Here is a 13,484-nt window from a genome sequence, read left to right as displayed (position 1 = left end):
GAGTCTTTTTTTTCGTGGTGTGTAACGTCTCCTTACCACACACCTGAAGAACCCTATTTATAACCAAGGCATGGCTCTGGGACGTTGAACCCTATCAGTCAAATGTGGCTTTACAGGTGTCACTACAGAAACTTGTGGTCACTAACCAAACCGCATTGAGGTAGGATTACACATTTTGAAACCTGTGCAGGACTAATGTTGAATTCCAATGGCGGAGTCGGAGCAAGTTTTTCTGCTCGTTTCGGAGCAAGTTTGTTCCAATGGCTGAGTGAGGGCGGGAGTAAGGCGTTCCAATGAGAGAGCTGGAGGGAATTCAGAGCAGGAGTCACTCCGTGGAGCAGAAAAAGATGCTCCGCCAAAATCGGCGGAGTGGACCGGAACTCTGCGTGACGTATTTCCTTTACGTTTGTCTGCTGGGAGGCGCCACCGGTCACGACTCACGAGGAAGCAAAAGCTGCTGCACGCTTCGCGAGATATCCATTCCACACTTTTAAGAAAACAACAGGTGAACGGCGCTGAAAAGACAAGTGACCGGTGCGGCGGTGCCGGGAGCAAACAGCGGAAGGAAATGACAACACGCAAGGTATCCTGGGTAACTCGGTGATAGAACTTCCGCTTCCGCCTTGCTCCGGCGGCGCAGGTTGTGTTCCACTCGCGGATCTGGAGGCGCTGCTCTGCGCCAGAGTCGAGTGCTCGCTCGCGGAGTCCGTCGGCTGCTCCGACTCCGCCATTGGAATTCAACATAACTAAAGTGCACAGTGTTCTTCCACAAATGCAATAAATTAACACCTTTAGGGTTGGCTGCTGCTGGTTATAAAATACTGTGCTGTTAATAATTGGGCAAAAGAACAAGTAAACAAAAACGGCATATATAGTTCCGAAAACATGTCCAATTCTTAATATCATCACAGTGGACTAAAAGTTACGATGGTTTGTTTCCTACAGGAAATCTAACAGGTGGCTCCACTGGCGCCGGTGCAGCCTCCAAGACGGGAGCAGCAACCGCAACTGGCTTCCCGGCTTGGTCGCAGCCAAAGCCAGCCACAGCCACAAGCAGCCCACAGCCGACTGGCAGTGGGACACAGGTCGGCGGGGCTGGCGCCAATGGTGCAAAGTGGAGACCAGGCAGCACCGTTCCTCCGGCTGCCCCTACAGCCACGGCGGCTCCTTCGAAGCCAAACTACAGCGCTGCGGCCGCGCCAGCTGGCAGCAGCATATTCGTGGACAAGACTGCAGCTTCGGCTGGGGCACCTTACAGCAATGGTTAGAAACAATTTCGCGTATTGACCATCCTAATGTCGCTTCAGACGTCTTTGCACTCCAATAAGCTTATCAGATAATGCTCATGCTCAAGCGTTTGGAAATGGCACCACCACAATATTGTAGATGCTATAAAAGAAGTGCATGAGACAACAATTTCTACACGTTCGAAGCTGTGCGTGTAGAGTGCTCGGCGATTCAAACACGATAATCGGCCCGCAAGGCGGCCAGCGCTTATTGCGCCACCACGTAGCACTGGGTGATCGCTGGTGGGCCAAATGCAGTCACAGTGCATCATAAAAACGTCGCTTTCATCGTATACCACAATGCATCAGCTCGGTGTCTCCAGCACCCACCGGTGAAGCAAAAAACGCTGGCCAGGTCAGTTATCGTGTTCGTATCGCTGAGAATTACATTTATTTCCTTTTAGGCATGTGGTGAAGCAGACCACATTGAAATGCAACGCTGCATGACCTGCCACAATGGCTTTGTGGCTGTGGCGTTAACACTACCGAGCACGACGTCATTGGCTTGAGAACTGACTGCAGCAGCTACATTCAAATGGGACAAGAATGCAAGAACGTTTCTGGGTGCACATTAAAGAACTGCGAGTAGGCTACAAAGGAGTGTTTCATGGACCACCTTTCACGTTGGCTCAGTGGCTGAGGAGTCCTGCTATTGAGTACGAGGTCACAAGTTTAATTCCTGGTCACAGCGGTTGCATTCCGATGAGGCCGGAATGCAGAAGTGTTTGTGTATGGTGCTTTGGCTGGACGGTAAAGAACCCCAAGTGGTCATGTTTAAACCGGAGCCCCCATTATGGCTCCCTGCCTTTCCTTCCTTCCTTTTTGTCCCTCCTCCCTCCCCCACTGTGGCATCTCTTGCAGCCCCTGTGTCCATTTGGAGTGTCGCACTCCGTCAGTCAGTGTTCGAGCACATAACCCCAGTAGTAGCGTACTCACAGCTTTCGTGACAGCTGTCAAAAGAACTTGTAGTCTTCCTTCAGATTTCATTATTATCAGAGAGAGCCTGATATGTTTTTTTTCCTTCACTGTTTATGTTCACAGGCCAGAAGGCGAAGCTGACGGAGGACACATTTGAGGACCTTCTGGGCACGCAAGGGTTCTCAGGTTTTGGTAAAAAGGACACAGGCCCTAAGACAATTGCCGAACTCCGCCGGGCAGAGATGGCCAAGGAGATGGACCCGATCAAGCTCATGGTGAGGGAGCAAGGCCTGTGCTTTTCTTCACTTTTTCTTCGTATTTTCTTTCTCTGGAACAATAACTCTGAAATGTTTTTGCATATCAGGCACAATTGAACCTCGATGTAATAGACGTGTGTATTTTAGGGGTGTGCTAATACTGAATAGCAGATTTCGAATAGAATATTGAATCAAGTAAAGGAAAAGAAAGCCGAATATTGAATCAAGTATCGGAAAATTTATGACAAACTTTTGAGGTTCCAAATTTTGTGCAAAAACTCAGTGCTTTGCATGCTCAGGAGGCTAATTACATTGCTTAACAAGAATCTTGCTAGCTGTCAGTAACTTAGATACCTATGGATTGAGCTGCATAGTATGCTCTGCTCTTACTAAATTAAACACTACTACTGGCATACTAAATTAGTAGGCCAGCACTGATAACTCAGTTCATATACGAAGGTCTGGTAAATTATTATTTTTTTCTCGATGGTATGTCTGTCAAATAGAATTACTATGTGCTTTTTTTTGCTCTGAAGCTGAAGAAATAGCGAAGTTATCCTAAATATCAATGGGGCTTTCAGTTTGATAGTGGGCCGTACTGTGCTTAATGGCAAGTCTTCTATTGCTTAGAAAGTATTGCTTTCCAGTTCTCTTCAAGAAAACAGGAGGCTTTTTCATCTCCGTGGCAGGTGGTTTCTGTGGGTTATTGTGAGCGTGTTATAACGCCAATCTGTGCGAGAGACAAAAACGGGGCATGCGCGTCACGTCACTCGGCGCCGCCCCACACGGTGATCAACCTCACACGAGTTGGCCGCGCTCCGTGCCAGTGGTAAAGAGCTCACTAATGGAGAGGCCAACGACAAGTTCGCGCGATGTCCCCTCATCCCCTCTTTAATTTTCGACCGCATCCATCCGCATCCCGTGCACTCACTTTCCGTGGTCTAAAAAGCTTGTTGGGTTCTGCTGTCTTCAGTTTACTGCTGCTTGTGTGCTGAATTTGTAGGTAAATTATCATTAACAAAATTATCACTTATAAATGATCATTAAAAAATCATGAGCCATTCTACTCTTTGAAGATGCACGATCAGCGAAGCTGTTTAGCACACAACACAGAGGTGACAGAATTTTGAACGAAGGTACAAACATATTTATATTTCCGATTGGTGGTCACAATCCACAGTTTGTAACTGCGCATGGGGGTGCATTTCCTCCGAAGCTCTCCAGATCCTAAGGAAAGCTGGTTGACAGCGCTTCGATAGCACCGTGATCATGTGGTTCCCAGCGCCCGTCACCACCCCTACTTATGAGGGCCCCCCTAACCAGAAAGAGGTAGCACGCCACTCTACGCCAGAACTGACCGGCCCCACAGAGTTGGAGACCATCTCTTCAAGTTCGGACCCCCTGGTACGAAACACGCGAGAATGCTTAGTCAGATACATCACCAAGCACTACCAGTTAGACAGGCAGTCATCTGAAACGTCACCAGGCCGTTGTCTGGCGAACTGAAGACACACCTTCCCCACTCCGGTGTTATTGCAGCACATTTTCCCCGTGCAATACCCAAGTGCTCTTTGCAAGTCATGTCAGGCAACTAAAGCGATGCTCTCGCACACGTGGGAGTGTCCTGTTATAGCAGCTAAAATGGCAGTAGATCCGGAAGCTCTTGCATCAAAGTGGACCGCCACTTTGCGCAGCTCTAACCTCAAGACACAAGAGTGGGCAGTCCAGCAGGCCCGAGAGGTGGTGATGAAGCAAGGCCTTGAAGTCCACTCATTGGAGACCTGAGCCCCGGGGCCATTAAACTTTGCCATAATTTCAATAATGTTTACATCCATCCATCCATCCATCCATCGTGACAATAAATATGCACACACATTCTCACATAACCTCTGTTATTAAATGCATCCTTACTTGAGACAATAAATGGCTAATACCCCCTTGAGCAACGGTTCATACCACCAAGAATTAAAATTTCATGCGGCCTCCCCTTTACGATGACAGAAGAGAAATGAAATTCTACGCTGGAATGATGAGCGGCAACAGAACCAGCTGTGGAAGACAACGATGCTCGAGCCATTGCTGATGAAGGTAGTTGATGATGATAATAATAGTTTCCTCTTGCAAATGAATGGCTCATACCCCCTTAAGCAATGAGTGGCAGCGGAGCCAGCTGTGAAAGGAAACGATGATGACAAACGCACGAGCTAGTTCGCAGGTTGTTCCCAGATAACGGAAATGCGCTAGCCATATATGTACAGCCTAACTGTAAAAGTGTGTGTTTATCCCACAAGAAATGGGTGCTCGGAAAAACAAGAATGCATGGTCCTCTTCCCCTTCTCATCATGTCTGTGGCGTCTTATTTTATATCTTCAGGTCAGGAGTTATCTTGAGTTATTTGGAGTGCACCCACTACCTTGTGCCTCACAATCAGATCATGGTTTTGTTACATAAAGTCCCAGAATAAAGTTTTTTTAATCTGGTAATTTAAGTTAGAATGTTTAGTCGTTGCCCAGCTTTACTGTATGGGATACATGGCCAGTAGTCGCCGGCCCTTTACTGTCATGGATTAGCCAACCTAATGTGCAAACCTGCGATGTGAATGTGTCACATAGTGAAGTGCATCCTTCTCCAGCGAATGAAAGGTGCGATGGCTGCCTTTAATGGCTACACGATGCACGGTCATTTGTTCTGTTCTGCCGTCACAGATCATGGACTGGACAACGAAGAAGGAGCGCAACATCCGGGCACTGCTGTGCTCGCTGCACACTGTCATCTGGGAGGGCTGCCGCTGGACCGAGGTGGGCATGCACCAGCTCGTGTCACCAGCAGACGTCAAGCGCTTCTACCGCAAGGCCTGCCTCGCCGTACATCCCGACAAGGTGCGCGAGTTGCGATTAGGGGTGTGCGAGTATCAAATTTTCAGTTTCGATGTAGTTTGGGGAGCAGGCTCAATTGTGAAAGTCGCAGGCGCCCCTGAGGGCAGCAAGGAAGGAATGGCATCAATCACAGCACACAGACATATATTCAAACATAAAAAGTGCAAATACATGAACACAAATGAACACATGAACAAAGCGTTCAGGCCGACTACCACAGTGCACTCAGTCTGGTGTCCCACGAAGCAGGTGTGGTGCGTCACTCGATGAGCTGTATGAGCGGACATGGCAGTCAAGCTTTCCCGGACTCTTGTTTGTCGGCTGGTAGGCGGGAGCGGAAGACGTGTCATTAAGAGGTCTCCTCGTGTGCTGGCGCTTGACCGAGTCCCTCTGACAGTTGTTGACCTCCAGAATGTTGACATCCGACCCAAGCCAACGCGTCTTCCTTGCTCCACTTCTCAGCTCCGTCTGCTCTGCCAACGTGGTCTCGTCTCCTTCTCTACGCTGCATCAGCCACACTTTATTTGCTGATTCGCTTTTGTGGCGCTTGCTTATTCATAGGTGTTTGTCTTCTTTTATTTTTCTTCACTGCACATGCGACACCTGCCACCTCGTGCTTCCACGCTCGAGCACGTGCTCCATCTTCCGCGGGTACGTTGTGACACTCGGCCCAGTTCATGGCGCCGACTCGGCAGGCGAACTAGTTATCACATTGCGCTATTGGATTTGCAAAAATTCATTCGTTTCACCAACCAGAGGTACAAAGAAAAGTTTCTTGCACAGCAAGTACCTTATAAGAAAATTATGCTTTGGGGTCAACGAAGTTATCTACTAGAACGATTTTTCTTAGCTGTATTATAACTTCAGGTATTTAATGTTGTCATGAAGGAAGGATAGCTTCTCAACATGTTTAGGGAGCGGCTACACCCTCCTGCATGTCACAATTCATTCAGACACCGAAAAGAACTTCTCACTGGACACACTAGTATATCTGGTATCCGCAGGTATCTCTTTGCATGCCGAGCCAACATTGGGCACTATGCTTACAGAGCTACTCAAATTGATGTTCTTTTTGGTCCAAACGTTTAACACGTGCATATCGCTTAACTTGAGCTGATGGTAGTGAAAATTGCTGCTGCTTGATGATTAGTCTTTTGACAGGGCCGACATGGAAGGAGTCCTTGGTGTGGAAATTTTCCTTACTTTATCTAAAGCCAAATTTTTTACCCACTTTGCCGTTGAAGCATCCGTACTCTACTACTTTAGAAAGTGGGTCTAGAAACATTGCCAAGCTTGCTATTTGCTCAAATTTGTAGTTTGGAAGAAACCATGTTTTTTAGTTACTTAGCCAGATTAGTAGCAGACAGAGGTTTCCACCTGGCGGCTGGTGTTCATATTCATGAAGAAACAACACAGTGTGGCTGCTTGAGCGGATAATGTCGGGTAGCCATAAGCACTAGCAGGGGTCCCGTGACAATCCACCCTTCTTACTTTTGATTTGCTTCACTGCACGGCAAATATGCTTCACCGCAGCATATTATGTATGCTTCGTCGCATAACACATCTGTGGTGTGGCGAAGCTAACTTAGAGAACCGACAAAGGCAATTTTTGGGCAGTTCAAATATTTTGAATAGTAAAATTGCCTTTCAAATCAAGTACTAGCATATTTGAATAGAATATTGTAAATTCAGACTACTCACGCACCACCAGTGTCGAAGCACTAATGTGCTGTACATTGCTGGACGTCAGGTCCTCCCCCCCCTCCAAGAAAGAAATCTGCAGAAACTACCAGCAATGATTGTCAATGTAGGCAAGTAGCCCCCAGCAAACGAGCCAGCCAGTGAGTGGCCGCTCCTCCCCTCCCTGCAGCTAGGTTGTGAGAGAGCTCGTGCTCGACAGTGCCCTCCTGCTCTTCCAGGCTGCACAAGCTATGTGAGAGCCTGTGCCCTTTCCTTTGGTGCCTTTTTATTCCATGTCCGAGCACCGACCATTGACTACCACCAACTGCCGCGACGGCGAAAACGGGCAAAAAAGCCAAGGAAAGCTATTCACGTTGCAAACGAAGCGATGTGCGGAGCAACTGCCTCGCTAATCGAGAGATTGCGAGATGCGGTGCATGGGTGACGCGTGGGCACGATTCACTGCAGCAGCCACAGACAGAGCTCCGCTCCTGCAGCACTTCTTCTTGCAGACAACGCATGCTACTCTGGTGCTATCTCACTGCAAAGCCTGTCTTGCACAGGACTACGCTTCTCTTCTCACGCTTTTGTCGTACCCTTCTCCTCCACTTTCCTCGTCGCGCTCTCTTCGCTATCGCAGTCTTTCATCTCCCACTGCACTCCACGTTCGCTTTTATCCTTTGCTGTGTTCATTGGCTCAGTTACGAGGGGCAACGACGACGCTCACTGCAGGAATGAAACTGGCTACTAAGTAGTACGGAATGGAACTAAGTAGGAATGGAACTACTACTTAGTCATCCAGTCTGATTATCCAATGTCTGACCCATCAAGTTTCTAATAAAAAGAGCACTCCCCTTAGAGAGAAGCATCATAGCCTTTCTTGATTTCAAAACACAGCTTAATGAAAAGAAGAGTATTTGACTATTGTAAGCTGTTTTTCTTTTCTTTTTCTTTGTTTTTTCATTGTAGCTGTATTGTTGGTTATTTCCAGTTCCACATTGACTCCTTGGAGTTGCTAACAGACCGTTTTTCACTTGAGGTTTACAGTCTGTGTAATTAATGGAGTGGGACATCGAGAGATGATTGAGTCATTGATCTTGTGATTAATTGATAGATTGATTTTGAGTGAGTGATCAACTGCTCTCCCTTTCCTTCCTCTCTGACCAGCTTGTCGGCACAGAGCATGAGGAATTGGCCAAGCTCATCTTCATGGAGCTCAACGATGCCTGGAGTGAGTTCGAAAAGCAGCAGGGACTTGCCTAGTCAGGAAAAGGGCTGGACTTCACCTCTCACCTCTGCTCCCCTCGCACGACGTCAGTGGAGTGGCAGCAGCAAGAAGTGCGCAGGGACGGAAAACGAAAGTGACGCGGGCTCTGCAGTGCCCATGCAGCGTGAATGCCAGAAAAAGCGAGCAAGAGAGCAGCCGCAAGCAGCAATGGCAAGAGCAGGGGTATCCACGTGCCGGCCGCGTGCATACATTTTGAACACAATCACGGACCTTTATCTTATGCTTTCTTTTTTTTTTTTTTTTTTTTTTGTGCTTGGTCATTGTTTTACCCATCGCCGAATAAGCGGTTCTTGTCACAAGTCGGCATACACCAAATTGTTACATATTGTTGACATTTATGTGTGCGTTGAGTTCGTTCCTGAAGAGTTTGGAAGTGCTATACAAGGGGGGGAGATCGACCTGTTTCTGGTCTGAGATCGACGGCTGGTTAGAATCAATGCATCCCGGTCAACTGCCAGTTGTTAGTCTTGTCTTGACTTGGCTCTCGGCCACAGGATACTTCTGAAGGTTTGGTTTTGAGCGAGGTTCAAGTTTAACCCTTCCTTTTTTCTCTCTCTTTTCTTTTTTTTGACAATATCAGTGAGGCACAGTGCCGTCGGCACTGTACGTTCACGGGGCAAATGCTGTCTCTGCTTCTTCAAAGTTGAATCAGTTGCGCCTGCTGCGTGTTATCCACATATTCAAAGAGTGGCAGTGACATAGACCTGAGCAGTATTGAAAAACTTGTAGTCACTTCAGTTTTTAATGTGGTCAAAGTTCAAAACCAATAAGAAGCACTTGAACATACTCTAATAGGCAAATGCTGTGCCGTTGGAAACCAGTCTCGCTATGGAAAATGGTAAAACAGGAAGCTGCCTGGGACTGGGAATTCAGTGAGACAACAAGCATTTGATCCAGTTATAAATGTGCTTTCTGATTTCTTTTTTATTCATTTTGTACAATTTCTAGTTTTCACCTTTGGCGAATCTCTGATTTAAGAAGGCCTTAACCAGTACTCGTGTGCGTAAGACTAGACAGTACTATCTTTTCTTTCTTTTTTTCCAATGCACTTGATAGCTGGCGTCGGTCCACATGGACCGAGATACTGTTCATAGCTAGGCGTAATGTTCTAGACGTATGCTCAACTGTTGATACTTTAAATGTGCCCCCCCCCCTTTTCTTTCTTTTTTTTTTTGTGAACCTTTTGTACATAATGTTTTGGGACCGCATTTCTGCCTTGCGGCTTTCCTTTTGTTTCAATTTTGAGCCAGTCTTGCAGTCTGCTGCTGTAAACTCTGTAGTCTTTATTATTATTTTTTTTTTTTTGACATCCTTGGGGGTGCACTTTTGTTTCTGTAGCTAGGTTTTTACTCGACTGCCTACATGGTAGGTGGTTGAGTTCGGCATTACATACAGCACGAAGGCATCTTGCGCAGTGTTGTCATTCCAGCTCTTTATATTTGCATATCATTGTCACACCAAGTTTTAGTTTTATGGGGATCAAAAAAAATAAGATGAACATCCTGCGTCGGCTTCGTTTCGTAAATTTCTGTAAAAGCCTTGCCAGTCACATGCAAACAAGTGAAGAAAAAATGTGTCGCTATTGTATTCCCTCCAGTGGGCTGTGTTCCTGGCTCCCAACTTTCCGAGTTGTTCTTATCAATAGGTGCTTTGTATGTTGAATATTTTCTTTACGTTGGCTTGTTTATTTAGTTGGCGTGTTAACCATATCCTTGCTGTTCACTAACCAGTACCTCTGTAGCAGACAGGTGCAGTACCAGCAAAATATCTGCGAGCATGACGACACACACACACTCTGTGAAAGCTGCACAGTATATTTTTAGTCTTCGCTTCAAAACTAACCGCTACGTGTTTCCTGTATCGTGAATTTTTGTTGTTGTTGTTGTTACACTTATTAATCAAAGTACTTCAGCTGGTTTGTGCAAAGTCATTCGTGTGCTTTTGTCTTCATTGGAGGGCATTCAGTGGCAGGAGGAGATTCGCAACCTCGCCCCTCAAAGTTAGAGGGCTTCGTTCGTTGCATACAGAACGCTGTCCAGGTCATGTGCCATGTTTTGATTAGCCTGGTTACTCTACACCTCTTCTTACGGGCGGGATGCACGTTCGATGAACACTACGGCATGCTTTGACACATTTTGTGCACGGAGGACCACACTTATGTTGTCAACTCGAAATGCAGATCTGGCTTTGTCGTTGTGACTGGTGATAGAGCCGTGTGTGATATATCAACATGTCGGAGGTAATGCAGCTGGCGTAATACTTGGCAACTGAATGTTCAAAACAGCAGTAGGAGGCTGTGTGTGAGGTTTGGTTCTACAGTTGGATTTGAGAGCAGCGCGTTTACCATGACATGTTTGTCATTTTAGTCGATTTTATTGTTTCTTCCGCCTTTCTGTCGATTTCTTTTACTACGCCATGTACTACTACCACTGCTCTTGGGTGTTGCATAGTTATCTGCTTGTCACAAGTGGGTAACAGATTCGCACTGTGTATGTGCTTGTCATTGAGGTTGAAGTCGCGAATGTGCAAGAACACCTTGATGTCATGCGAGGGGGCGGGGTGCTTCACCAATGCCGTTTCGTCGGCGTCGGCATGAGTATTCGCTGCTTAGCGAAGAATGTCGCACCAAACAGGCACATTTAGGCTACAAGACAGGCTTTAGAATACCCTGTGTCCCTCATCCCTTTTAGAAGCAGCGTGGAGGCATCTCTCTGGGAACTGAGGCATGCACCGGGTGTAGCCACTTGAAATCGAGGCTGTCGTAGGCAGCGTGTGTTGCAGAGAACTTTCAGTTGCTGCAACAATCATTGTAAGGGTGCTCTGTGATTGGGCTGTGCACGGACGCTAGTCCAAACAGCAGTTTGTTGCAACTTAGTTGTTCAGGACAGTTGACATTTGGCTGGAGCAGTTGCCAAGATGTGGGCCAAAAGTTGCCAAGACATCTTCCGTAATTAGTAGTGTTGTAGAGAGGTTAGCACAGCAATGTTATCAGTTTTCCAGGCTCTTCACTGTCAGAGAAAGCAGCTAGTTAGTGTTCAATGCATTCTAACTTCTAATTGTCTTCTAATTTATTGCGGAAAGAAATATGAGCAATACGTCTTTTTGCAACCACATTAAACATTGGCCAGCATGCTTCAGCATAAAATTAACTCTGCTGCAAGCACTTGATTTACTGTTAAAGCATCGTCTTTATGGGACAACTCTTCATTGTTGATGAGAATACAGAGGATGTTTACAAAGACATATTCGAAAAAGCCTGGGAAGACTGGGGATGTAGGCGAGTCCCACGACATGACCTGGCAACTGGTTCAGTGACACACAGAGTGGCCTGACAACTTTGTGCACTGTACTTTACAAATGCACTGTAGCTCATTATGCTAAGTCTGTGAAGTCATGTTAATTTCAAGCATGGTTGGTGTAGACAACTTGCAACATTGAGCCCTTCAGTGAACAGATGGAAATGAGTGCAAATTGGGGCTTAGTCATTGCCCAAGGATAGCTTTAACGGCATGATTAACGCAGGAACCGAGTTCCTGGTAGAGGGAGCTATCAGATTTTTCCCACGGTCATTCGTCTGAGGGACATCCAGTGGTGATCTGTACATTTTGCTCATCGGTCTCTAGAGGGATGCCTTCGTGAGGCATTCTCCTTGATGATGTATAGATAGTGCCACACCTCTTGTCTCTCCAGTTGCAAGCCGATTAGTGCCCCAAGCCTGTAAGGGAAAAAAGATTATCCAATGAGTTAACGAGTAATAAGTACCCGTTGTCGTGTGTGAGGTGCGCACCATGAGTGTAATATACGGTGGCAGAGATGGTGACAGAGCTTCTTGTTTTTTGTTTTTTTTGTCTGTGATAGAAATGAGGAGAGCTTGTCTGTTTACGTCGTCAAGCTTCCCACAAGTGCGCCTGTTTGCATCTATGCTGTGCCTACAAATGATGCTGAGGGCTTTCTTTCTCCTGCCTTTGTGTCCTCTTGAATATTTTCCCGATTTGACTCTGAATGTCCCAATTGTCTCGTGTAGAATTCTTCTGTGATAATGTATTACTCTCTGGTACTTGTTTGTGGTACTTAGTACATTCACAGTTATGAGCAAAATGCCAAAAGATGAAGATGCTGACTGAAGAGGAGACTGATACTTTCATCTTCACATTTTGGCATGTTAATCATAATTGCGAATTCTTTAGCAATTAGCCAAGCATTCAGAAATACATGGCTGCTTTTTTAGCAGACTGCTTGAAAGACTGTTTTGCAAGTGGTAGCAAATTGAAAAATGTAAATAGTTGTTTCCCTTTTACCTTAGTCTGTTGGAAGCAGAGTGTGTGTCGTTTCTTAAACGAGCAGAATGTGTGTGCTAAAAACCACTTTGCATATCAAACTCGCTGCATTACTGAATTACTGGCATGTCATTAAATATTGAGTTCAGTGCCTGGTAGATTAACAAGCTAAGGAAATATATACAGTACGGGCCAATTCTTAAGTAGATGCCTAATTAGCGTTTGAGGGCAGTGACAGCTTACATAAATGCAAATGCCTGCAAATTGGATGTTAATAACTACCAAGGACATGGTACAGTACGCTTGCTAAAGTTCAGTAAAAAAATAGTAGAGAGAAAGATAGAAGGTAGGAAGAAAATTTAACTTCAATACCAATTAAGTGCTCCTGTTGAGTAGTAAAACTTCATACGCGCTCGTGATGTTTTATTTGCAGCGCTGCATTTTCTAGTTTAAAACAGGAAAACTAGTTTTGAAAACTTATCACGGAGGTGGTTACTCGGAGGACACAAGGTGGTTACTCGGAGGACACAAACAAAAGTCGAGCGTAGTACATGTGCCCTTGCTTTTTCTGTGCAGTGCATATTTCTCGTCTGTCCGTACTTGTTGGAAGCTCGACGGCCAGCAGGATTTCATTCCACAAGCGGCTCTCAAACGTGGAGGCTTGCTGTAATCAGCCTTTACCCAATTCTGTCTCTCTCTCTCTCTGTGTGTTTGCTTTATTCTTGCCAGTTCTTTTGGTGTCGAGTTTCCATGTTGCCTGCAAAATTGTGTTTCTGACTGAAAGTGTGTCCGTTGATGTAAATATTATAAATATATACATAAATACATGCTGTTGAGGAATCAATGAGACAATGCAAAATGTTGTGCTTGTTTTCTTTGGCATCATATGGTGCTGTTGGAGC

At 46.0% G+C, this 13,484-nt stretch overlaps 1 protein-coding gene across 3 annotated transcripts in view; it reads left to right on the top strand.

Annotated features, from left to right (window-relative positions):
• The window catches only part of aux (cyclin-G-associated kinase), a 66,170-nt gene extending 53,079 nt beyond the window's left edge, over positions 1-13,091 (top strand). For all 3 annotated transcript variants that reach the window (XM_075672256.1, XM_075672255.1, XM_075672257.1), the window contains 4 exons: positions 946-1,263; positions 2,328-2,479; positions 5,167-5,340; positions 8,185-13,091. In XM_075672256.1, coding sequence (XP_075528371.1) covers positions 946-1,263; positions 2,328-2,479; positions 5,167-5,340; positions 8,185-8,280 — 740 coding nt within the window. In that variant the 3' untranslated portion in view covers positions 8,281-13,091. The remainder of the gene's footprint in view (positions 1-945; positions 1,264-2,327; positions 2,480-5,166; positions 5,341-8,184) is intronic.
• The last annotated feature ends 393 nt before the right edge of the window (positions 13,092-13,484 follow it).

The sequence above is a fragment of the Dermacentor variabilis genome, chromosome 10 (genome assembly GCF_050947875.1).
Source record: "Dermacentor variabilis isolate Ectoservices chromosome 10, ASM5094787v1, whole genome shotgun sequence".
Classification (NCBI taxonomy): domain Eukaryota; kingdom Metazoa; phylum Arthropoda; class Arachnida; order Ixodida; family Ixodidae; genus Dermacentor; species Dermacentor variabilis.
The sequence above is the reverse complement of the archived record's forward strand: the minus strand, read 5'-3'. Positions and strand labels throughout refer to the sequence as shown.